At 39.4% G+C, this 26,286-nt stretch overlaps 1 protein-coding gene across 5 annotated transcripts in view; it reads right to left on the reverse strand.

Moving 5' to 3' along the window:
• MYOF (myoferlin) overlaps positions 1-26,286 on the reverse strand; it is a 161,645-nt gene that overhangs the window by 51,322 nt on the left and 84,037 nt on the right. For all 5 annotated transcript variants that reach the window (XM_037803987.1, XM_037803990.1, XM_037803985.1 and 2 more), the window contains 9 exons: positions 23,683-23,807; positions 22,448-22,564; positions 15,002-15,179; positions 14,094-14,218; positions 8,817-8,923; positions 6,379-6,571; positions 5,085-5,240; positions 2,221-2,352; positions 147-310 (listed from right to left, as the gene is read on the reverse strand). In XM_037803987.1, the coding sequence (XP_037659915.1) occupies positions 147-310; positions 2,221-2,352; positions 5,085-5,240; positions 6,379-6,571; positions 8,817-8,923; positions 14,094-14,218; positions 15,002-15,179; positions 22,448-22,564; positions 23,683-23,807 (1,297 nt within the window). The remainder of the gene's footprint in view (positions 1-146; positions 311-2,220; positions 2,353-5,084; positions 5,241-6,378; positions 6,572-8,816; positions 8,924-14,093; positions 14,219-15,001; positions 15,180-22,447; positions 22,565-23,682; positions 23,808-26,286) is intronic.

A 26,286-nucleotide genomic window follows, 5' to 3' on the forward strand; every position in this document is an offset into this window, starting at 1 on the left:
CTCTCTGAGTTTTTATAGACTTATTCCTTCTTAATGATTGCTCTTTAAATATTATCAAGAATGGTGATGAAAAGGATCCACTTATCAGTTTCTAAGAGAAAGGTTTCACTGCCATCTTTTTTTTCCTCAGAAAATGGAAAATTTACCTTCTTTGAGGATCAACTATCCAGTCTCCTTCCCATTCCCAGCCTTTTGGAGGCAAAAAGAATTCCCTCTTGAGTTTTATTTTTCCTGTGACATCAGAAAATTTATGACGACCAACTAATCCAGAAGTGCCCCATTTTCCAAACATGAAAGCTTGATTTTCATACTGTTAAAAATATGTATGGGAGAAATACCATTAGAGAATAAGAAATAAAGTCAGTCCATGAATTTTCAAGTATATCTAGGAGTTAGGCTAGAACCCATAAAAAGTGAAAAGGCTTTATACTTAGAAGGTTTGGCCCTAACATGGGCTGTTACTGACTACACAACTTTGGATAAATCATTTAACTTTTTAAGTCTCAGTATTCCCATCTGTAAACTGGGGACAATACTATCTCTCTCATAGGATTGCTCTGGATCTCAAATGCACAAATGATTGTGAAAGTGCTGTGTAAACAATGATATATCATGCTAGTTATTTCTATTATTATTTTGAAGGGCTCCAAATAGTTCCCTGCACCTAATTTTTTTTAGCTTTTTAATTTGTTTTAAAATTTTTTATTGAGATTGTTCATATACCATACAACTACCCAAAGATCTAAAGTGTACAATCAATTGCCCATGGTACTCTCATACAGCTGTGCATCCATCACCACAATTTTTTTTTTCAATTTTTAGAACATTTGATTCACTGTTTTAGACATTCCCATCTTTTAGCTTCCAACTTGCCTTCTGGTGACATACGTGACTTTGAGCTTACCCTTTCCATCACCTTCACACACCATTCAGCACTGTTAGTTATTCTCACAACTCCTGCACCTAATTTTTAAAGGCCTACAAAAGTCTTTAATTTTTTGAATATGCAGGCTTCGAAAAGTTCATTGGTAAATCTACTGCTTAGAACTTGGGGCACATTTCCCATAGAAACAACACTATATTTGATATATTTCCCAGGCAGTCCACAAAGAACCCCCCTGAAATATGAAGGTCCTTTAGCTCCAAGTTCTTTCAGGACCTAAAAGTCCTGAGCTTTAATCCCCTGTGAATTAAGCCATCACTCCACAAAATCTTGGATGGACAGATAAATTGACACCATTTATGTATTCATTCATTCAATAAACATTTATTGGGACCTGCTATGTATTAAGCATTGTTAATTGAATAAAAAATAAAATAAAATAAATAGTCATGAGTTTTCTTGCCCAGCAAACAGATCAAAACCACAATCCTGAACCAAAACATTAAACAGATTAGCCAGAATGGAGATAGGCTTCTTGCCATTCATTTGCTCATAAGGCCCAGCTTTAGAAGAAAGTTCATCTGGAAATTGTCAGAAGTGACCCACCAGATCACATCCAGAAAATTAAATCAATAAGCGCTTTGCATTAAAAATAGCACATTAAAAAATAAAAATATCTCTTTTAATTTTTAAAAATTATTTTCATTGGTTTGATTTTTTTTCATTTACTTTTAATGAACTAAGTTGATTTTAAATCCAACGGAAGTTTTACGAATTATCTCCATTGTTTTCGAAGTATTCAGGCAGCCTTTTGTTTGCCCTCGGGCAAAGCCTTCTAAGGCTTCCCTTAAGAGAGGAATGGTCTTCAATGATTTAAAGACCCACCCACCTACCCCAAGCAAGCTTCTCAAGTTCTAAGCATCTCAAGTGGGTTGGTGTGTGTGTGTGTGTGTGTGTACGCTCTACTATACATATACCCTGCAATAGGTACACAATCTACTTGGTATCCCACCACCAGGCACCAATATGTGATGTTGCTGGGATCTTGGGCTGAGAACTGAAAGGGTATCCGTTTTTCAGTATTGCTAGTGAGACTGGGATGGATGCTGTCTCTTGGAATGATTACACAAAGGCATTAACCACTGACTGTGAGTTCCAGGGCTGACAACAAAAGCTCAAGGCAATCATTTCTTATCCTTTTAGATTAAGGTCCCTTGGATGGGATTTTAGATGGTGGTGATGGTGAAAGTTGTTTTTGGTATATGAATGTTTTCCCCAAGGATGAAAAGTAAAAGTACCCCTCAAAGAGGAAAAGATAGTGATGTCATTAAATATACCATTTCAGCAAAGACAGTAAATGTTCCTTCTGCGAAGCTATTGAACTTCTTCTCAACAGCACTTAAGCCCAGCCAGATGTTAACTCGTAATTCCACAGGCACTTTTGGTCCATGGTTTTTTTCCTGTGGATACTGTAAGATGCATATAACTTGTTACGCTGGGCACAGCACAGACTGTGACATTAAGTTAAATCCAAAAAAGCAGATGAACATCTAACCATTGCTCAGTCTAATTTTATGTTTGCTACTTAAAATATTTCCCAACAGCCCTACAATAAAAATTAAAATAACTAAAGCAGCAGTTCTCCAAGTAGTCTTTGGCCCCTACATGTGCTGGAGACCTTCTCAGGAGGTCCCTGAGGTCAAAACTATTTTTCTCATAATTCTAAGATGTTATGTGTATTTTCAGAGTATTGACATTTGCACTGGTGGTGCAAAAGCAATGGCGGATAAAACTACACCACAAATTAAGACAGTAAGGGTAGTGACTGTATTCTTCACTACTGTGCATTCTCAGTAGAGAAAACAGAATACCAGTTTTACTTAGGAATGCCCTTGATAAAGCAGAAAAATTATCAATCTTATAAAATCCCGACCCTTGAGTGCATCTCTTTTTTTAACATTTTCTAGGATGAAATGGGAAGTAGGCACAAAGCATTTCTGCTGCATGTCAGCGTATGATGGTTGTCTTGAGGAAAAGTTCTTGTGCAATTGAGTTGTGAACTGAACTAATGGTTGCTCTTTTTAAAAATAGAACAGCATTTTTACTTGAAATAGCAAATGACAGACAAATAAATTCAGACTTAGTTATGTAGCAGATATTTTCTTGAACTTCAAGGAAAATTAACTGGCTGCATTTGTTTTCAAATGAAAAAAGTCAAGCTTTCAAGTAAAAATTAGAAATTTGGAAAACTTTTATCCATCAAGCGTGAGTTTGATAGTTTCTCAATACACAAAAAATTTTCTGGTAAGGTCAGTGGTGATATTAACAAATGTGAGTTTTTGTTGATATGACATATATGATAAAATCCATCAGTTAGGAAGATGTGCATAAAAATTGGTGAACCAATATTTTCCATATGGTCAGTGCTTGACATTACAAAATCATGTACGGATAAAAGAGTCATTCAAAGTGCAAGATAGACAAATGGATTTTAATGTTAACAAGAGTATGAAAAATTCTTGTTACGGTTTCATATTCTACATTGCATTTACTTTTAAAAAACTATGTTTCATTCATTGTGAATGTACTAAATGTCACTGATTTATACACTTTAAAATGGTTAAAATGATAAATTTATGTTATGTGTATTTTACCAATATCAAAAAAGTACAAGTTGTTGAGTTTGGTGTTGTCTCAAAGATGAATATCCACAATTATCTGAACCAGTTCTTAAAATACTCTTCCATTTTCCAACTACATATCTATGTGAGGCTGGATTCTCTTCATATATTTCAACCAAACAACTTATTGCATCAGATTAAATGCAGGAACAGTATGAGAATCTAGTTATTTTCTGTTAAACCAGACATTAAAGAGGGTTGCAAAAATGTAGAACAGTATCACATTGCTCACTGATTTTTTTAAAAGAAAGTGCAGTTATATCTTAAATAAATATGTAATTTATGTAACATGCAATGGATTTATTATTATTTTTAAAATAATAAATATTTTAAAATTTTTTCGGGCTTAATTTCTACTACAGTAAATATTGGTAAATATAATTCACAAAAGCAAAAGCTTTCTGGAGTTCTCAATAATTTTAAAGAGTGTAAAAGGGTCCTAAGACCTAAAAGAACCACTGAATTAAAGTAATGGTTCCCCAAACTGGATAATAAGAGAATTAACAGAATCCAATAAATAAATAAAACATTATCTAAGAAGCATTTTGCTGTTGATCAACTAAAGTACTAACATCTAACACAGATAATATCACTTTATCTCTTCTCCCACCCCCTGTGAAGTTTTATTTATTAATCAGTTTGCTTCCACCCACTGCTGAGGTCAATTATAATTGTGGTTCTATCTTAAGTTAAATTTATTCCATCAAGAGATACTTGAAAGAAAACAATCACTCTAGTTCTGTTTTCACCCTCCTGATTAAAGAGCAAAGAATAAATCTATTAAACGTGAGCAGGCAGCTTCTTGTTGTAAGAGAACATTCTAACCAGACTCTGTTGTTTCTCTGTTGCTTTTCATTCCTTTCTCCCAAATCTGAAGAATACAAGAACTTGGTTGAGGTTGGCAGGGGAGAGGGATATCAAAACATGCAGATGGGAACCTTTTCTTTGTTTCCAGTCCCAGGCCCTCCTTTGGAGTTCCATATGCACATCCAGAACAGGAGTTCTTAATGCAGGTCCTAGAATGGACTGAAGGGCTCCTGAAACTTGTGCAAAATGTCGGATGCATGTGTGATGTGCATTCTTCTGGAGAAGAGGGCCAAGTGCTTTTTTTCGGGTGTTTAAAGTGGTCCATGACTCTGAAAATGTTCAGAACCTTTGCTGCAAAGTAGCAATTCTCAAAATTTTCAATTTGATTTGATTTGGTTAGGGCAATAGGTTCCCTGGACTAGTTATACCACCTTCTCTTTTTTCCTACTTCCCAAACATTCCCTAGAATGAAGGGAAGAAAGGCATTCCTCTGGATGAGACATTAGAAGTTAGTAGAAAATCCATGCCAGAAAGCAAAGCATTCCTAACACCATGTCAATATTAATGTCACAAATGCCAGTAGGCCTCAGACCACTCTCTGAGAATTACCACTCTCTGAGAATTGCCCTAGTCATTCAATGATTAGCAAATTATAAAGCAGCACCTTCTCAAGAATAAGGGTTTCAGATTATACAGGTGATTAAGACATGTACCTTCAGAAAGATGGTTTGGGTTTTCCCACAGTATTTCCCAGATGCATTCTCGCCACTGGTGGAAAATAAAACCTGATGTGCAGGAATTCGTGCATAGGCCAGTCTTTTCTCTCCTCGGATCATCCAGATGATAATATCAGGCATACTGTTTTGTGGCTGGTCACATGGGTGGATGGAACAGAAAGTAGAGCTTTCATTAGTCTAAATTCAGAGGGACTGAAGACCCTGCAGGCCAGACAGGCCTGTCCTAGGACCCTCAGGGCTCAGGAAAAAAATATGCTCAGGGCTATTCCCCAAATTCCTGAGACTCACATCTTCTGGGGCCACTCTGGGGGCCTGCACAGCTGGGAGGCAGGCAGTAGCTGGCCACAGGGGATGGAAGGAAACAGAGAGAGAGCTTCACCTGCCAGAAAGGCCACCTATTCACCTCTGAGAGGAATTTTAGGAAATGCTCCTCTTATCTCGTGTATCATCTGAAGAAAGCCATCAGCAGCTATTAAAGCGTTACAGGTTTCATATATTTTATAGGCCACAGACAGAGCATTTCTGTCTCATAATCTATTTATCAACTGAAAGATTTCATTTTTAAAAGCCTCTATTTTTCCTGATTGTAAAGGTGATAAAAGTTCACTATTGAAACTTTGAAAGTACAAAAACATAGAAAGTTGAAAACAAAAATTACGTGTACTCTCATGTATTTTTTTAAAGACATTTCCACCCACAAATATATTTATCTACCCAATCCCTGGTCTTCAAAGGACAGGAGGAGGGGTCCCCCACTCCCTTATTCTTCCAGGCCACAGAGATTAATGACAACCAACATTTATCTAGCATTCTAAATTAATCTCCATTTTATAGATGAGGAAATTGAGGCTTAGAGAGGTTAAATAACTTGTCCAAGATTACACATGGTGGATCCAGGATTCAAATCCAGGTCCTCCCAAACCCCAACCAAAGCTGTCATTTTCACTCCTCTGTACTACATTGATATGCTACTTTATCTTCCTACTTGAAATATTTTCTGATTACATAATGGTAATGATAATGATTTATCCACATTGAAGACTTTTCCAGGGCCACCAACTCAAAATTCCTCTCCCACCCTGACTTCAATTACTTTCTGTTTACTCACGACTAGCCTTGTAATTTTTTTTACTTCATCCTCCCTCAGATCTGCTCAATATCCAAAATAATGTACCAGATTCTCCTAACTCCACCTCTTTCTTTGGTGTCATTCCTCAGACTCCTTCTCTGATATCAGGTGACATGCAGGTAGTTTAAAAGTCCTACCTACCTCTTCAGTCAGCTGTATTAATTTATCAAGCCAGTCCTCAATTTCCACCAATGTGGACTTCACATCTGTAGCTTCAGACCTCATCTTCACAGCTGCCTCATGTATCTGGGAGAGAGATCTGGCCCGCAACTTTCGGATCTGAGTATCAAGAATTGTGACATTAGGTTTTCCTTCCATGAGAGGCAACGTATATCTAAAAAAAAGAAATGGAGAATTTGAAGAATAATCTTTTGGGCTTCAGAACTGTCAAATTCATTATGTTTGGTTTTCTTCTTGCAAAACCACACCAATTTCATAAGCACTGCCTGGTTTAGGGCGAAGTTGAATATATCTGGCACTGACAGAGCAGACCTGCCAGACTGTCTCCTAACTCTAATGAGGAATGCAGGAGGATTAAAATTCCAAAGCAATTCCTTGGTTTTTACCTAAAATCCATGGAGTCACGGGAAAGAAGAAAGAAAAGAGCAGGAGCTGGGAGAAACTTGCCTTCCCTTCTTTTGTTTCCTAGAACTATTGTAGAGACCCACACAATGATGGAGGAAGATAGGGAGATCAGAAATTATCTAGCCAAAGTGTTCTTAGTCTGGGGACCACTGATTCCTAGACAGTCCAAGGGTGGGCCTCAGTATGTTTGTGAATCCCTGGAACTTATGAAGAAAAACATATGTGCCCATGTTGACATGATAAAGAACAGAGGATTCTGAGCCAACTAACTGCATAAAAATCCTGGCTCCACCATTTACTAGTTCTGGGATTTTTGACTGATGACTTAAGTCTCTTGCTTTCCTATATTTAAATTTGGGATGATTATTTTTACCTCTCAGCGTTGTTGTGAGGAGTAAATGAATTATGATATGGAGAGCATTCACAACAGTGCTCCTTGCATAATAAATTCTAAATAATATTGCCAACATCGTCATCTCATCATTGTCATCTTTGTCATTGTTATCATTTCATCACATTCTCAAAGGGGCCCATGAGCTCAAAAGGATGAGAACCACTTGTGTAGGCCAAGCACCCATTCTCAACTGGAATCGGGATGTCTACTGAAGGGACCCTCAAAGACTGAGCCGGGACCAGATGAAGCTGTCTGCTGCCAGGGCTTCCCTCTCACATGGCAGCTGGTGGAGGCTACAGCGTGTGGTTGCCATCAATGCCAGGAAGTTCTACTGACATTTTCCCTACTTAGAATTTCCAGTCATTTGAATTTTACCCAGATTCTTAAATGAAGGAAATCCTAGCATGACTTCCTCTGAACACTGAATTTCCTGTTAGATAAAGCCAAAAGATTCCAATTTGAGTTTTCAAAAACAATTTATATCACAAAGCATAAATAGATATGTCTGTGGTATGCTCAGCAAATCCTAAAATTTACAGACATTTTCTACTTGCCAGTCATCACCAAGTGTCTCTGTTTGGTTATATTCATAATTTTGGCAGCACACTTGAAGGGTTAAGTCTCCAGAATGATTCTTTAAGGCAAATATAAGCTGTTAGCTCAAAAGTCACATGTGAGACCCTCAATAAGCAGACATTGACTGTGTCAAATATGAAGCAGAAAGAGGAGCTACACTGGTAAATTTGACTCTAGGCATCAAACATGTCACTGTCCCTCCTTGGCCTCTGCTTTCTCATCTCTAAAATGAGGAGACTGGAAAAGATGGTCCCAGTTCTAAAATTCTCTGAATTTAATTCCAGCTGCATTTCAAGTACCCGGTTAAACCACTAGAAGGCACAAGAAGACAGGGAGATTTAGGGCATTAGCCCATAAGAAAAAAACGTCCATGGTTCTTGCTGCTTGTGAAAAGTATTCAATATGCTTTTCTTTGGGAACTTCCTTGTCTACTATCTTATTAGCCAATATTTAAAATGTGGTTGGAATGAATCACTTCCTCTTTTCATTTCCAAATGCCAAAAGGTCTGAGCTGTATCCCCTGGCTCAAGTCAAATCTACTGGCTTTGCCTAAAGAGGCAAGTTGAAAGGCTATTTCTAAAAATATGTTTATGAATTAGGAACATTGTTCTAAATGGTAAAATCTATGCTCCACCCCTAGATCCCATTCTCTGTAGGAGTCAGGATTGGCTTGTCTTTGGGGGCAGTGGGCACACATGGATTGATGGGAAGCAGCGGCACGCAGCGGCACAGAGCTGCACCCCTCCCCCAACCCCACCCCACCCCACCCCACCCCACCCCATGGATCCCTTACTCGGGGCTGGTCTGGGTTGTACTTCCTGGAGTGGGGCCAATCTCAGCCTCTGTAGGCTACTTTAGAATTGGAATAAAATCAGAAAGCAGAGCTTTTCCTGGTGGTGATTCAGAGACTCCTCCCAGTGAGGGCTTTTTTAGAAGCTTGAATAATTCAAATTCAGGCAAACACTATAAACGATTCTAGAAGCTCTGATGGTTTAATTCTGAGATACAAATAAGATCACTATACCTTGTGTCTTCTATGACTTCATCTATCAGCTTCAACCACACTTCGGCCAACTGGTTTGCAGGAATTTTACCTTGTATCCCTGATTTTAAAGCCTCTATGTTGGATTGCTGAAGAATTTGGAAAGAGGAAATGATTGGTAATCATTTGCTTACATTATGTCACTCTATCCAGTAAAATTTTAACTTTTATTTTCAAGAAAAAAAAATATTACAAGGCAGAAAAATCAAAGGATTTTTGCATTTAATAACACTCACCATAGCTTAACACTATTTTTTTTTCATTCACTCAACATTGATATGTGTAAGTAATAGGACAACTTTTTCATATAGTTTTGGCCTTTGAAACCATACAATTATTTCATGTGTTCAAAAAACAAATAAAATAAAATCAGCAAGATTGGGGTGGGGGTTGACCCTAAAATGGAATATAAACTGAAACAAATGGGTCTAACTATATTTCAAATGAACAACATAACTACACTGAACTAACCTAAGTAACTTTTGTACACACTATTTTGACTATATACTCTCCTTTAAAGGAAAAAGGAATGATAAACATATTGAGCTATAATTAGCAGGTTTTCTTTTCAAAGAAGTTTGTGGATCAAATGAATAAAATATGCTGAGGATACTGGAAGCCAGGTTTCTTCCTATTGGAGAAGAGAGTTATAAATATGTAAATAGGGAAGACTAGAATAAGTACTGTGGTATTCACATGGAATTGGAGGTATTGCATATTGATAGACATAGAAATAAATGTGTGCGTGTGTGTGTGTATGTGAGTTTCTCCACTGAGAAGGCCTTGAAGCAATCACACCCCATCACTATCAGGCACACCTAGCTTTTTTTTTTTTTTGGTTTTTATAATGGGGATTTATTAGTTTACAAATTTACAGTTCTAAGGCCATGAAAATGTCCCAATAAAGGCATCAACAGGACGATACCTTCTCTAAAGAAAGGCCAATGGCAGCTGGGGTTCCTCTATCACATGGGAAGGCACATGGTCAGCATCTGTAGATTCTTCTCTTCCAGATTTCATTGCTTTCAGGTTCTGGCTCTTTCACTTTCTGTGCTTGGATATCTGGGCATTTCTCTTTCTCCAAGCTTGCTCAGCTTTTCTGTCTTTTATCCTCTCATAAAGGACTCCAGTAAAGGATTAAGACCCATCTTGAATGGGCTAGGTCACATCTCAATTGAAACAACCTAATCAGAAGGTCCCACCCACAATAGGTCTGCCTTTCCACAGGGATGGATTAAAAGAACATCCCCTTTTTGGTGTACATAACAGCTTTAAACCAGCACACCATCCCTCTCTCCTCTTTTCTCTGTTCTCTGTCTTAATACTTTCTGGAACCCTTATTAGTTAGATATTGAAACTTCTGGGTCTAGTGCTCTCTCTCTCTCTTTCTCTTTCAGGATTTTTTTTTATTAGAGAAGTTGTGGATTTACAGAGAAATCATGTGCATAAAATACAGGATTTCCATATTCTACCCTATTGTTAACACCTGCATTGGTATAGTACATTTGTTACAATTGATGAAAACACATTTTTATCATTGTACTATTAACTCTAGTCCATTGTTTAACTTAGGGTTCACTGTTTGTGTGGCACACCTAGCTTTTTAAATGCCATTCCCATCAAGACGAACCAACGCTCTTAGAGAAAGGGTGATTCCAGGGCTGGGGTGGGAAAGTACAAGAGAAGCCCAGCATATATTATTGTGACAAAAAGGCAAGAAAGTACTAAAAAAATTGGAGATATGCCAAAAAGGCAGAGGAACCAGGGACTCTGATTAGCCAAATCTGGTATGAGTTGAGCATCAAAATTAAATAATGATAATATTATGAGTAAAAGAAAAATATGAGTCCATTCTAATATATAAAATGTAAGTAAATAAAAAGCAGAGGAGAATGTAAAGTTCTTCCTTATAGTAGAATGCTAATAGATAAAGAAGGAATAATTGAGTTTAAAAATTACCATTTTGTAACCATCATTCAGCAGGAATCATCAGTGGATGTTAAAACTAGTGAAAGTTTGATAAGGAAAAGAATATTTACTCAGTCTCAAAGTATTTTCCCCAAATTATTTAATTACCAAAAAAAGAGGGAAGACTAGAATAAGTACTGTGGTATTCACATGGAATTGGAGGTATTGCATACTGATAGACATAGAAATAATGTGTACGTGTGTGTGTATGTGAAAGTTTAATTACCAAAAAAACAGAGAATACAGTGGTCACCATCTTAATTAAGAGATAAAAATTAACATCATTAATAAGGGGACAAACCAATATCAATGCCTCCTGATATAATTCACAGAAAAGGATACAACACCACTTCTGTGTTATTCCTGGCAAAAATGCATAATTTGAATCTAATCATGAAGAAACAGCAGACAAACCTAAATTGAGGGACAATCTATAAAAGCACTGGCTTTAAAGATTGCGGAGCTGTTCTAGACAGAAAGAGAATAAAGAAAACATGACAACTAAATGCAACATGTGATCCTGGATTGACTTCTGGACTGGGAAAAAAAATAACTACAAAAGATATTATTGGAAAAACTATCAAAAGGTTTACTATTATTGGAATAACTGTCAAAAGTTAGATAATAATAATGGATCAATGTTGAGTTTCTTGATTTTAGTAATTGTACTGTAGTTATATAAGAGAAACTCCTTGCTGTGGAAATGTGCAGGATAGTATCTGGGGTAAAGGAGCATAATATCTGTAATTTATTCTCAGATGGTTAAAGAATAAAAAATATAAAACATAATATAATATATTTAGATGGACAGATAGATATTCATCCACACATATGTAGGTAGAGATAGACAGAGAGACAGGCAGAAGGAGAAAGCAAATGATAAAGTAAATGAGCAAAATGTGAACTGGCAAATCTGGGTAAAAAGTACAGAAGATCTCTGAGCAATAGAAACTATTTTGAAAATTAAAAATCATATCAATGATAAAAAGTTACCAAAAATTGAAAGAAAAAATAACCCACCTAGGGTTAAAGTTAGTTATATTAAAACATTAGTTTATTTCTTTGTTTTAAAAAGTCATAAACTCTATCCTAATACTGTAACCCAAACAGAGCTTCCTCCCTTTGTTCTGGAAGGCATCTTTTACTGTGTAGTCTATGTAAATGGTACCCCCTGGAGTTGTGGATCAGGGACTGTGGGAGTGGTAGGAGCAGAGACATAGTAAAGAGAGGCATTTAACTGAGGAAAACAGGCAAACGTATAGATCTATACAATAGCCAGTCGAAACAGAGATAGCTAGAGTACTTCCCTCTCTCTACTATAGATGTATGGTAGAAGCTCTCATAACAGACTTACCCAGAAAGGATTAACTGATGTTTTTCTTTCCTTCTGTAACACATACCAATCAAAGCCCACAGAAGCTATAAGCTCAGTAGTATGCCAATCTCTTGTTTGTCCATGCCCTTCTGCTCCCCCACTATAGGTTTATGCTTACCAAGAATCAGTTGTGTTGTTTCCCAGTCCTGTGTGTGTTGCTTTGCTTTTGTAATCATATACTTCAATTAAATGTTATGTAAACCAATGAAATTCAAAAAGAACATGATTGCTGTGAAAAGTAAATCAAATGCTTTGCAAATACTCATAATGATGGCAGACACTATTAAAAATGCTTTTAAATCAGAGACGTGCCAAGACCACAGCAAACAATTGTGAGGAAATCATTAAATCTAGAAGGATACGGCCCTGAAAGATACCTATGAAGCAATCTAAGTTCCTGCTCCACTTTAATGAAATCCAAACTGGAAATTGTAAAAGTGACTGCAGCTTGTGCAACAAAAATGACAACAGAACTCCAATCAGTGGATTTATATCCACAAAATAATTAATAATTATTTTTAAAAGAAGAGAAATTAAAAAAGGGCTTTGGACATTTACCCATCTTGTTTCAATTAACCCTCCTATTAAAGGCTTTCACTTTCCAGTTGATGAAGAGGATGCACTTTTTTGTGTGTGCATTTGAGTATCTGCAGACAGAGAGGTTGAGGAGTGTCCACCATGAGTGTCAAAAACCCTGCTCATGGAAGCCACCTTCTGTGCAGACTAGCATGGAATTGGGACAGTTTGGTCAACGGAGAGAGGAGAATAATCAGGATGAAAAAAGTTGAAGAACACCAAGGATGTAATTGGAAGTTTGACAATTTTCCAACTATTCCCTAGAAAAAGAGTATTGGAAATCAATGCTACAACTATAGTGCAGCTTATTATAGGAACAATTAAGCTTAAAATAACTTAAACCTATAATCCTCCTTCAATAAATCCTTAAATGGTCTTTATAACAAAAAGAACAATTTTAGATTTTGCCATAGACCTGGTACACTCCAGGACCCTCCAAGTCTTGGTCCAGCCCTGACAGAGGTTGGATCTTAGGACAACTTAATACTAATATAATTTGGAAATCAAAACACTAGCAGCAATTGGATGTTTTCAGTACCTGATAGAAGTAACTTAGTATCTTTGACTTAATTAGGAATATCCCAAATACAGTCCCCTTCTTCTCACCAATGTCAACTGGATGGATAATCACAGATATTACACCTATGGAGTTCCACCAGAGGGATTCCCAGCCTCCAAACAAGGAGAGTTCCTCTTGTTTAAAGCAAGAGTGGAAAATGTTGGGCACTGCTTCCTCTAAGCCCATCTCTAAACCCAGTGAGGATTTTTATTGTACTAACAGCAAAGTCCTAAGGGTGCCATCTTATTATTAGAACAAACATTCCTTACACCATGCTTCATACATAAAGTGTGGCAGAAATTGTGAGTTGTCTCTGATTTCCATCCTTTCCTGTGCCACAGTCATAGAACTTTTATCTTGGCATAGGCCTGCCCATGTATAAGACTGTATATCCCAACTCCCTTGTAATTAGATGTGGCTGTATAACCAGATTCTGGCCAAAGTGAGTAGAAATAAAGTGTGTGACTTCTAGGTCTTTCCCTTCAAGGGACAGACCTATGCCATCTTCTCCCCTCTCTTTTTCCCCTTTCCTCTGGATGGAGGGCAGACATGGTGGTGAGCCACCTTCTACCATGCAGACAATGATGACTTATTAGTGACAGCAGAGCAGCAAGAGCCTCCATGTCAGCCTTGGACTACTCACCTCAACTGTTACTAAAGAAATAGCTTTTACCTTGTTTACCATTGTATTTCGAGTTCTTGTGCTATAGTGGCCTAGCCTGCAGAACCTACATAGTTTTCCCTGTCTGGTGAAAATGAAATGTAGAAAAGATAAACTTACCAGCCGTTCTGCCATGACTAGGAGAGTGTTCACTGCATCCAGGCGATGACTAATATCCTCCCAGTATGAAGTCAGGGTGACAACTGGCTTTGTGTGGGCCCATGGCAGATAATAATAGAAGTTCCCTAGTGTGAACATTGTGGGTCATGAGCATGGACACTTAAAATAAATAACATTTATTAAAGATATGTGGAAACTGGGCTACTGATTAATGCAAATGTCTGGGGAGTGGTTTGGGGTGATCTGGTTCTTTAATTTTATTCAGTTATGAAATTGGAATTCCTCTCCTCTATACTCTGAAACCATTTGTTGGCACGTTTATCAGGGCATTCTCATACTCTGCCTTCTCTTATCATTCATTTCATATACTGTTACATAAACTCCTTAAAAGCAGGGACTGTTTCTCACCCATCTTTCTTCAAATACAGTTATTTAATCCCCTCAGCAACTCTGGAGAAAATGAAGAAACTGAGGGATAGAATTACATGATGCTGGTGAGTCACCTAGCAAAGACTAGAGCTTGATTTTCTGGTGCTTAAGCAGAGTCCTATCCGCTTCAATACTCAACCCAAGACAGATCTGGGACCTGGCAGAGCACAGGAGGGAAAGGGCAGGAGCTTTTTGGGAGGAGCTCAGTGTTCAGCAGAGTCACCGTCATGTGACTTCACAAGGCAAAGCCATTTTTAAAGCTGGGCATGGAGGGGCAATGGCAATGGCAGCCAACTTCTCTGGCTTGGCCAGTCTTGAAGGCGCCTGAGGTATAACCATACTTCCTTCCTCTTTCAACCTTTTCCTTTCCACTAACCATATGTGAAGGATAAGGGCTGCCAGAGGGAAAATAAGGTATATGCTTCTTTCTCCATAAGGTGTAAATGTACATAGTAGAGAACGGTCAGTGTCAGTCTTACCATCAAATACCGCACGGCTGTATTGAGTTGTCGATGCCAAAGGTTTACAGGTCGTGTCAAACTTGTTTCCATAGTTTCCAATGCTGACTTCAAACTGAATGGCTTCACCAACATCCTGCAACATGGTGGCCGAATGGAACACTGCAGACAGGCTGTATTTGCGCCTTCGCTGATATTTCTGTAAAGTTATGAGCAAATATAAGGCTTTGCTGAAACTCCCTTTGCCCTTATTTCAGTGTGAGATTTCTAACATATAATTCTAAACCTGATAATTAATGCTGAATTAAATATCAGTGGAGAATGTTCTTGGAAACAGTAGTTCCCCTTGTATTCATACAAGTGGGCAAAGATAGAAGTACCAGGATGTTCATTGCAACATTGTTTGAAATAGAGAAAGAAGAAAATATCTATCTATTGATAATAAAATCATGTTACATCCATATAATGGAATGAAAGTTCATAAAAAGACTTAGGTAGAGCCATATGTGTGAACGTGGAAAAAAGGTATATTTTTGAGTGAACCCATTAAATATACATTTTAATATTTGTATATCAATGAAGAGAATCTGGAAGAATACAAACCAAATTGTAACCAGTGGTTTTGTTGGGGAAGGTAGAGAGGTTATGGTCAACTTTCCTTTCTAATGTATACATTTCCTAATTGTGTGAATTGCTTAAGTAATAATTTTTCTAATCAGGAACAACAATAAAGATTTTAAATGTCCTATTAAAAATAAGTAAAATTAGGTGAGCACATTTTTCTGAATTAGAAATCAAGCCCTGTTTCCTTTTCTATTTCTGTTTTTTTAACTCTAGTTTACTAAGTGTATATGTGAGTCAGGTAGTTGAAGGCAGGGCCACAGTGAGTGTCCCCCAGGCTAGCAGAAATGACCCTGAGCCCTTCAGCCTTTCTCACATGTCAGCACATAGCATATCTGAAATCCACATCTGACCCCAAGTCGTCACTCAGATGGCAACTCTCCTTCTTTACAGACCACATTCCCGCTGTTCTTTGGGCACTTTGCCTTTCTCAGTCAACCAGACTCATTTACGTAGTCGTACTTCATCATGTCCTAGGCATTCTTCTGCCTGCCCTTTCATATTGTCCACCTCCGGAGTCTGTTGTGGAAACAGTCTCTGTGTACACGAGCCTGGCCTGGGGGTCAGAACCTCAGTGCTCACCTCAGTGTAGCCCTGTAGGCAATGTGCATCACTGGTGAACTCGTGAGACCCATGAGTGATAACACTCAGATTGCTCCAGAAATGTCCCACAATACAAGTTTAGTTCAAAAGCCCCTGGAAGAGTGAATCTCCCTGGCAATGTAGAATATGACTCCCGGGGAGGAATGTAGACCCGGCATCGTGGGACGGAGAACATCTTCTTGACCAAAAGGGGGATGTGAAAGGAAATGAAATAAGCTTCAGTGGCAGAGAGATTCCAAAAGGAGCCGAGAGGTCACTCTGGTGGGCACTCTTATGCACAATTTAGACAACCCTTTTTAGGTTCTAATGAATTGGGGTAGCTGGTGGTGGATACCTGAAACTATCAAACTACAACCCAGAACCCATGAATCTCGAAGACAACTGTATAAAAATGTAGCTTATGAGGGGAGACAATGGGATTGGGAAAGCCATAAGGACCACACTCCCCTTTGTCTAGTTTATGGACGGATGAGTAGAAAAATAGGGGAAGGAAACAGACAAAGGCATCCAGTGTTCTTTTTTAATTTAATTGCTCTTTTTCACTTTAATTATTATTCTTGTTATTTTTGTGTGTGTGCTAATGAAGGTGCCAGGGATTGGTTTAGGTGATGAATGTACAACTATGTAATGGTACTGTGAACAATCGAATGTACGATTTGTTTTGTATGACTGCGTGGTATGTGAATATATCTCAATAAAATGAAGATTTAAAAAAAAATTACTAGACCCTTGTAGGATATTTATTAACTGATTTTCCTTTCCCTCATTATCATCCTTACCATGGCCTTTATTTCTAGCAGATGAATCACAATCACTGGTGGGTCTTCTGGCATGTAGGATGCAAGAGTGTGGGCATTCGTTTAAGAAGTGTTCAAGACAACCATTTAATTTCTGATGTGACGGTGGCTTGCTGCCTTGAAGAGCCCCCCAATGACCCACTGTTATAAAATCTCCATTTTAGTTAACGGACTCTTCAACATGGTATAATAGAAACCTCAGGTAGAGTTTCATCAGAAACGCCTCTTAAATTCAATCCTTTCCGAAAGTCTGTCTAAAACATTGGTTTTCAACTTTAGCTGCACAAAAATCACTTGGGGAGCTTTAAAATATACTTATACCTGGACTCTATCCTGAGAGATGCTGCCTGTGCACCACGAATTAAAAGCCTCCCTGCTGATTATAAGGTGCAGTTGAGGGTGAAAACCATTGTTCTAAAATAACTTAGTCCTTTGTCACTTTTGGTAGAGAGGGTCTTGGGGACATTCGTCCCTTCCTGGAAGCTCCCCTTAACTAAGCTCTCTGAACTATCGATGGTTCAGGAATACTAGAGAAATTCTGGGTTTGAGTATGAATTGTGTGAAAATGACAAAGTAGGAAGCTATTTGCATTATTCAGAATTTACATATACAGCATCACTTCTTTGTAAACCATCCAGAATGATGTCAAAGAAGGGCATGAGCTGAAAATATGGAACATAATTTGGGGCCTGAGTTGAGTGGGAAGAGAATTAGCAGTATTTAAGTCAGAGCCATCTGTCAAGGCAGGGTGCATGGGGAGGTAGGTGGGGAGGCTCCTCAGAGCCAGGGATGCTTTCTCTGCCTGGGCTGGTTCTGCTCTCCATACCTCCACACCTCCACAGGGTTCATGTGGCACTCCCTGGATTGTACCAACCAGAATTTGCACCGTCACTCAAATTCCTGATAGGACCCCTGCGCTGGAGGGTCTGAGCTCTAAGAACAATAGTCAATAGTCCAGGTTTCGGCCGTCACCCCAACTCCCAAAGAGGGAGTACACACTTTGAGGTAGCCGCCAAAGATGGAGCAGCTCCTTGTACTACCTGTCAGCTCAAAATGCCTCCAACTGAGGCCCTACCATCTGCTCACCTGTCTGAATCAGGTAGCCCTGGACTGGTGGAGGGCAGCCTGCCCTTCCCCAAACCCCTTTCCATTTCCCTTCTGCCCTCAGGGCACAAAGAGATGGATCAAGGAACAATAAATACCATTTAGAGAAGTCTGGAACCTCAGCTTTTGTTCTAGGCCCTCCTTCAGTGGCCTTGGGGCAAAACTGCCTATGACATAGGAAAATTAAAAAACGTAAATTATAGATGGATGTTTTGATTTTGTAGGGCCTTGGGACTCTCTTTCTGAGCAAAGACCATAACACACTGTAGGTTGAGGTGGTATAGAGCAGAATTTCAGAAATAAATTGATGTGGGGGTGGTTTCTGTCAAGCAGGGCACTGATAAGGTGTACGAAATAGCAGTTCTTGAAAGTGACTGTTGGCACATAGGCAAAAGGTGTTGAAGGTCAATAGCAAGAAGCCTATGTGCCAAAGATTGCCCAACTTGCCATCTTTGGTCTGTTTATTAAAGGTGGCTGATAATGGTGGAGGTGGTGGAAGAATCTGAAAATGCCAGACTGATGGAAGATCTCAAGGAGGTTCTAGTTTGGCAGGAGAGAGAATGAGAGCTCAGAAAGTGCTCCCAAAATACATTAGGTCATAAGCATTGATTGGAAGGTAGAAACAGGGAAGAATTGGTCCAGAAACAGATCCCAGATTGTGGAGACAAAGAACAGGGTCCTTCAGGGGTTCCAGAAGCCAGCTGGTGTTAGAATAACACCGAGTTGCCATACTTGATCTTCCTCCTCTTCTTCTACTGTGGAACCTACTGTATCTCTCAGAAGGCCCATGTGGAGCAGCAGATAAGCTGCTGCTCTAGGGAGATGGAGGTGGGGATGGAAGTGGGGTGGTGAGGTGGGGGGATTCTCTTGGCTCTTTGGAAAGCAAGTTGTCCTTTAGTTTGTAGCCTCTTCAGCTCTACCAGAAACTTTTTGTTACTTGAGTATGAGCCAGAACGTGGAATACTTGTGAGTTGGACAAGGGTCATAATCAAATTCTACGCTGACCACTTTCATTAAAGTCTCCTCGCAGATGTGCAGGTGGGTGGCACAGAGCCTCTCATCTCATTCTTTTACCAGGGTTCCTGGTTGCTTGTATGTGCCCTTGGAATCTCAGCTCTTCTCCTGCTTTTTTTAATGCAGTTGGGTATTTTTTTTTTCATGTTCCATTTTTGTTTTTATTAAATTTTTGACATATACTATTTTGCTGTCAGTGTTTAATTATTTGGAGCAAAGAAATTTGTATTCCATTTAATAAAAAGCTTTTCCTTTATACTGTTGACATAGACTGTAGGCAGTATATATTGTTGGCTCTTTGTTTTTATTTTTTGTTTTTATTTTTACCAAATCTATGATGCAAGCTTCTTTGCCTACATGTATTTCATTATTTGGAGAAAAGAAAAGCAATTTGGTTTTGCTTTCCAGTTGATGAGGGGTTTTTCTTTTATAATTTGTTGGGCTTCTTCTTCCCACCCCCATTATGGCTATTTAAAATACAGAGAAGTTGCATGGACTTAAATAGTGTTCGCCTGTTGATGGAACAGAGTAAAGAGGCACCATAATGACCGAGAGTCCATGATGTCCTTTCAGTATAACCCTGAGATCCAACAAAATATTCAAAGAGCCATCCTCAGTCTGTAATACTCAAGTTCAGAACCACCCACCACCACCATGTGTTTCCATGGGGACCTCTGGCTGTTTCTAGCAGTTCTCTTGCATGTTCCTGGCAGTAAAGAGCATACCAACTGCCCCATTTTTCCACACACCCTCCCCCTTTTTTCCCTTTTCTAAATTTGCCATCAAGATCTATTATGATGCCCGGTCCTCAGAAACGATGGGTTATAGAATGGACAGAAATGCTCCTGTGAGGATCTTATTGCCCATGGAATCTATCACTACTGGATCTGTGATTTTTAAACAAGCTCAAAGGGCAAACAACAAATTCAAACAAACAAAGAGAGCTTACATTGCACGATCCCACTACATAAAATCCTGGAACTGGCTTGTTCCAGTTTGCTAAAGTTGCCATTGTGCAAAATACCAGAAATGGATTGAGTCTTATAAAGGGGGTTTATTAGGTTACAAATTTACCATTCTAAGGCCATAAAAGTATGCAACTAAGGCATCAACAAGAGGATATCTTCACTGAAGGAAAAGGCCGATGGCATCCAGAACACCTCTGTTAGTTAGGAAGGTCTGTGGCTGGCATCTGCTAGTCCTTTGCTCCCAGATTCTGGTTTCAAAATGGCTTTCTCCCAAATGTCTGGGCTTCTGTCTCTCTTAGTTTCTGTCTCTCAGATCCTGTGCATCCTTGCTTGTTCTCCCAGGGCATTTTTCTCTAAGCATCTGGGGGACCTCTTTTAGCTTCTCCAGGACAAACTCTGGGCTTCATCTCTTAGCTTGGCATTTCCAAACGTCTTTCTGTCTGCATCTCCAAGAATCTGGGTCTGTTGGCTCTTAGCTTTTCCCAGGGACAATCTCTGGATTATATGCCTTAGCTTCTCTCCAAAATGTCTCTCTCAGCTTCTCTGAGCTCCTTCTCTCCATGAGCTCTCTCAAAGTACTCCAGTGAACTAATTACTGGATGGATGGGGTCACACCCCCATGGAAATGATCTAATCAAAAGGTCTCACCTACAGTTGGGTGGGTCACATCTCCATGGAAACAATCTAATCAAAAGCTCCCACCCTAATCAAAAGACTAATATAATAAGTCTGCCCCCACAAGACTGCATTAAAGAATACAGCTTTTGTGGAGGACATAATAGATTCAAACCAGCACACTGCCTATAGAGATTCTTCTTGATTTGCAGCCTATTCTGTGGGACTAGGGTTTGAAAAGGCAGGATAAATCCAACATCCTAGGTCTTTAATTACCCTTAAGCCTCTTTGCTATTATATTATGGTCAACTCTTGACTCTTGTCATTTGCAAGGATATGTTCCTGAGATCATTCAAAATCCCCAAATTCAAGAACATCACAATATTCAATCATTTCCCCTGTGAATTAAAATAAAGTGTAACTGAAAACATTAGGGAAACTCCTCAGGCCCTCACTGAGAGTTACAAGGAGAGTCAAAGGAGCTGGACTGAAATTGGTGCAGCTCAAGAAGAACTGGACTATTGATGTTCCAAACATGCTGACTAAAGAATCCAGTACATACTGCATTTAGAGTCTAAAGTCCTAATACCATTTGTCTTCTTGGGAGCAGGACAGCAAGACCACACTGTTTTTGAAGAAAGGGGAGAGTTTCCTCTAAAGGAAGAAGATATTCTCCCTGTCAATCATCCTGAGAAAGGGCACATATTACAACAGGTGGCAGTAGGCTACTAGAAGGAAGGAGAAAGTCCTCGCTGTGCTGGGGACCCGTGTCAGTGGAACCTGGACTCTGAGCTGAAGCTGTGTTCAGGGTGCTCCCAGAGGTTGGGGTGGGTGGAGAGCCGAGTCCTGCCACAAGTCCTGCTGGTGGGAGTCAGGAAGGCCAACTGTGAGACCCAGATTGCCGACCGGAGCCACTTTAAGTTTCCTATTTCATTGTGTTTCTCTACTATTAATCCGGAACTGGAAGTTAGAGCATTTTAAAAAAGTCACAGTTTGGTCTCTGCTACAATGTGGGGAAATAAGAGAAAGGCCTGTCTCATGCTTGGAATGGAAGGGTACAGGAGAGAGCAGCAGCAGCCTGAGGAAGCTTGCGGCGCCCGGGGTGATTTAGAACACAGCAAGTGGCCCTGGGCAAAGGAGACATCAGTGATTTGAAGCAGAGGAGCTGGCTGCTCTTGCAAACCAATCCAGATTTGTAGGGTGTGTATTTCTGTGGGATTCTCATGGGGGTGAACTTGGAAGTGTCCTGGACTTTCTGACTCCAAGGAGGAATGGGGGCTCAGAGCTGTTGGAAGGTGGGTCTTAATATAAGCCCTCCCTCACCTACAGGGAAGCCTGAGATACACCGGGCACCTGTGAAAATGGAAATGACTAGTGGTGGCACCTGTACCATTTAGGATGGCTCTTGTGGCCACCCCTCATGACCCCCAAGCTCTAGTTAGCAAATAGGTCATTAAGTTTGGGGTATTACTGCTTTTGCCAGTTTTCAGTAAGATCTTAATACCTCATTAAATGAAGCAAGGCCCATCACTCCATGGGGCCATGGCTGTTGTAGATGGATCAAGTTGGTGTTGATGGAGCATTTGTTACAACTCAGGTATCTCTCCAACTCTGTCACAGCTGACCATTTGTTGCCTGGATGCACCCTTCAGGCCTGCTTCCTCAGGCAGGCCAGTAGCTGTCATCCACCAATCCTCTAAACCGCCCCCTTCCATACCCTGCATTATTCTCATGCCAACATTTACCTCAACAACCAGCAGGTCATCATTTGAAATGGGCTCAAGCTTTTTATCTGGTGGTGTTTTTTCAAGAAAAGTAGCTAGTTCGACCAAGATCCTGCCTCTGTAGGCAACTCCTTCCCCCTGAAAAGCAACAACAAAGGATTATTCCTGTAGGTGTGAACAACAGCGAAAAGAACTCTGCCCCTCTAGTCAGGCTAATCCAACTACAAAAGTTTCTGTTTCCAAAATGAATCAGTCAGGAATTCTCCAAGCTGGATTCAGGTTTTTGGTGTGTGAAAGAAGAACCAATGACTTCAGAAAGCATCCCCAAAAGAGACATGGGATGCCAGGGCTGAAGGGGATCTCAGCCATGACCTGTGTCAGAGGCTTGTAAGCCATGCTCTGGACCCATAAAGGATCTCCAGGAGGCTAGGGTTGGAGGGGACTCTAGATCTCCCTCACTTTACTTCAGCAGAGCAGCTCTGCATTTATTTGTTAACTTGGCTCCTTTTTTCCTCTTCTCAGAATAGGAATGCTGCCATGCTGGCAACCAGGATAACAACCAGATTAGCAAGGATGTGAAGGAGGAAGATATTCTAGATGCGGCGGAACGTGATGATGATCAGTGGATACTCCTCTTACCGGAGCAAGTGGCTGCCACCATTCATCTTTCCCCGCAGTGTCAGCAATGGAATCTTCTGGAGAAGAAAAAGGGCTCCCACCTCTACAGCCAGTCCTCCACCCTTTCCCTCCTGGGGCTTTTTCTCTCTACCTCAGTGCTTTTCTTTGACCCTGAAGCTAACTAAAAGATACTGCTTTGGCCTCTAGCATGGGGAGAGAGCACTCCCCATCTCTGGGCCTCGGTGTCCTCATATATAAAATGAATGGGTTGAATCATATCAGGGCTAGCAAAGCGTTTCATCAACGATCATGAATTGTTTGGTAAATCCCCAGAATGTGGCATTGAAAGGAATTCTAACACACTGGCTTTTTAGAAAAGAGTGCCAGTATTGGTTACTGATTTCTGCCTTGGGTAGGGGGATGGCCATATGATGAATTTGTCATCACCAAATCAGTAATCTCTAGGATGCTTTCCTATTCTTGCATTCTAAGACTTGAGAGGCAAGAGACTTCTATCCTGCAACACTTTATCAGTCATATGTGGGGGTGGGGTGCTCTAAATAGGAACCTTATTACAACCATTATTAGTAGGATTTACATTAACGAGTGCTCAATAACAACCTTAATTGAGAACTAACCTTTCCGGCATTTAAGTCATCATAGGGGTCTGGGAATCCCGTGTATTCTCTGGGGCTTCCATAAAGGTTCAGATAACAAGGTCCAAATGTTGGAACAAAGCCCACCTCCGTTTCTCCTGTATTTGCTGAGAGATAAGCATCACGGTTAGATTTCAGTCTTTCAACACTTACTCTACTGAAATAAATATTAGTTATTAGTTAGCTGGGTGAGACTATTTTCTTCCATTCCATGAGTTAGTTGTTTTAGTGCAATTAGTGCAAATTATACTTGTGAGACTTGCCATATTCCCTTTTTCTTATTGCCATAAAATATTACATGAAAAAAAATATTTTTAGGGTAGTTCAGGTAAACTTGTGTTTTCTGAGATAATGCTATTCAAGCAGATCTCATTTTCACAGATGAATAATTGTCATTGTATTAAGTGTATCATTGGAATTGGGCTAAAAGAGTGTATTGTTTGGGGAAGTCATTTGAACAATGTATAAGATTAACTTTATTTGTTCCAAAATACATCATTTAATCTCAAGCAGTTAGTATAAATCTGATAGATACTGCTAAAAATTCAGGACATTAAAAATTTTTATATGTAACAATGAACTACCTGCCTATGGTTATAAGACCATGTGATACACGTAAGTAACAGAAAGATCCCCATTCACTACATTTCAGCTCAGATGAGCATCCAGGTAAGCTACATATTTCTGCTAGCTGGTCTTAGCAAGAATACTTCCCAATGAAGGGCACTGAAGGCAATGTAAGGAAGTAGATGAGTCAAGGGGAGATTGTGGGTGAGAGTAGGGAAATGTAAGAGCTGCCTTCAACCATGTGAATGGCTCTCATATGGAAGAAGGGTGGACTTGTCTCTAAAATCAGAATCAGGACCACTGCTGGGAGTTACATGGAGGTCAATTTTGGTTCAATCGGACTAAGAAAGAACTTTCTGTGTCAAACAATAGAACAGACTGAGTTGGAAACATCAGGAAATGTTGCGGCTTCAGCCTGTGTTTCAGAATGTTGTGAAGATTCCTGCTATGGATGAGAGGCTGATTAGATCACCTCTATGGCCTTTTCCAACTCTATCCTTACAACTAAGAGGTGAAAGAAAAATGTAGAGTAGCAGCTGAACAGAATGTTCATTAATAAACAGGTGACTTAACTGTATAGATATGTACTTCACAATTTTTATCATTATGCAAGGCTCCTCTGCATGTATAAAAGTGCTTGGTCACTTTGTGGGGGAGGTAGGTAGCATGGCCACTGACGGAAATTAGCTGAACAGCAATGTCAGTGAAGAGAACAAGAGTAAACATTTAAATTAACATGTAGTAAAGTAATGGAACAGGCTAAGGGTAAGGCTTGGTAACACCCTGGGGTGCCACATTTTATACCCGTTAGGAAACCTCTTGTGAAACCCTAGTAAGAGATTTCTCTAAATCATGTTGCCATGTTATGATATGAGCAGGATGAAATGAATGACAATTATATTAAAACATATAAATTGGTTTGGCTTCATTCATTCTGCTGCATGGAACATGGCAAAGCGATCATTAATAAAAAGGTTTAGAGTTCTTTCCTTGTGCTAGAATAATTTGGTGTAGGGCTGGGCATAGGAACAGCAGATTAAAGCAGAGATCCATAGAGAAGGGAGGAAGTAATTTCTATTTATAGAATCACTGTTCAACTAAGAAGGGCTGTTAAAGCTCTTTCACTCCAGTTATATGTTATGGATGAGCAAACTAAAGCCTAGAGATAATGGCATGATTTGTAAAAAGTCCCACAGGTTGGCAGGTTTAGGACTCTGACACCATTAACCAATCCATTCCCCTGATCCAGCTCTACCTGACCTCACATCCAGTTCCCATGGAGATTGTTTTGTTTATTAAGAATATTTGTCTTTCATTAAAGATCTCCAGGGATGGAGACACATATCATCAATAATGATCCATTGCAGTATCACCCTGATATTAAGGACTTAATACTTTCTGTCCAACCCAAATCGCTTTTCTGGTTTTAAACCCTTTGTCTTCTGTTGGGTTGTTTGTTAATGTGAAGAACTTCCCTTCCATGTGATCCCATCTCAACATGGTCTCCTGTGAAAGAGTATTCTCTCACAAGCTAAGTCTCTCCCTGATACCAAATTTTCCTAACCCATTCCATGCAGTTTTCACATCAAACTTCCTAATGTCCTTCCTCAAAAGCCTATTCAAAATAAAATATTTTTTAGTCTTGCCATCAATGCTGTCCCCTGACTTAGCGACACCTACTTTTAAAGTGATATTTTCCATGCCTCCAACACCTCTTGAAGCCCTCTGACATTTGGACATCTATCAATTATCACATTATTCTTTAATTTTTAGAAACTTTTTTAGCTGCTCATCTCTCTGTGACCAGATTATAAACTCCTTTTGGGGGCAGGATTCAAGCACATTTCATTTTTATTCCCTGAACACTGAGTACTGGTTCTATCATGAAATAATACTATATAAATATTCACTGGTTGAATAAATGGATGAAGGAAGGAAGTGTTGTCAAATCTGTCAAGTTCTCTACCAATCTATTCTAAGGGCTCATGAATATCCATATAAAATCTGTTTATAAGATAA

Source organism: Choloepus didactylus, chromosome 15 (assembly GCF_015220235.1).
Source record: "Choloepus didactylus isolate mChoDid1 chromosome 15, mChoDid1.pri, whole genome shotgun sequence".
Classification (NCBI taxonomy): Eukaryota; Metazoa; Chordata; class Mammalia; order Pilosa; family Megalonychidae; genus Choloepus; species Choloepus didactylus.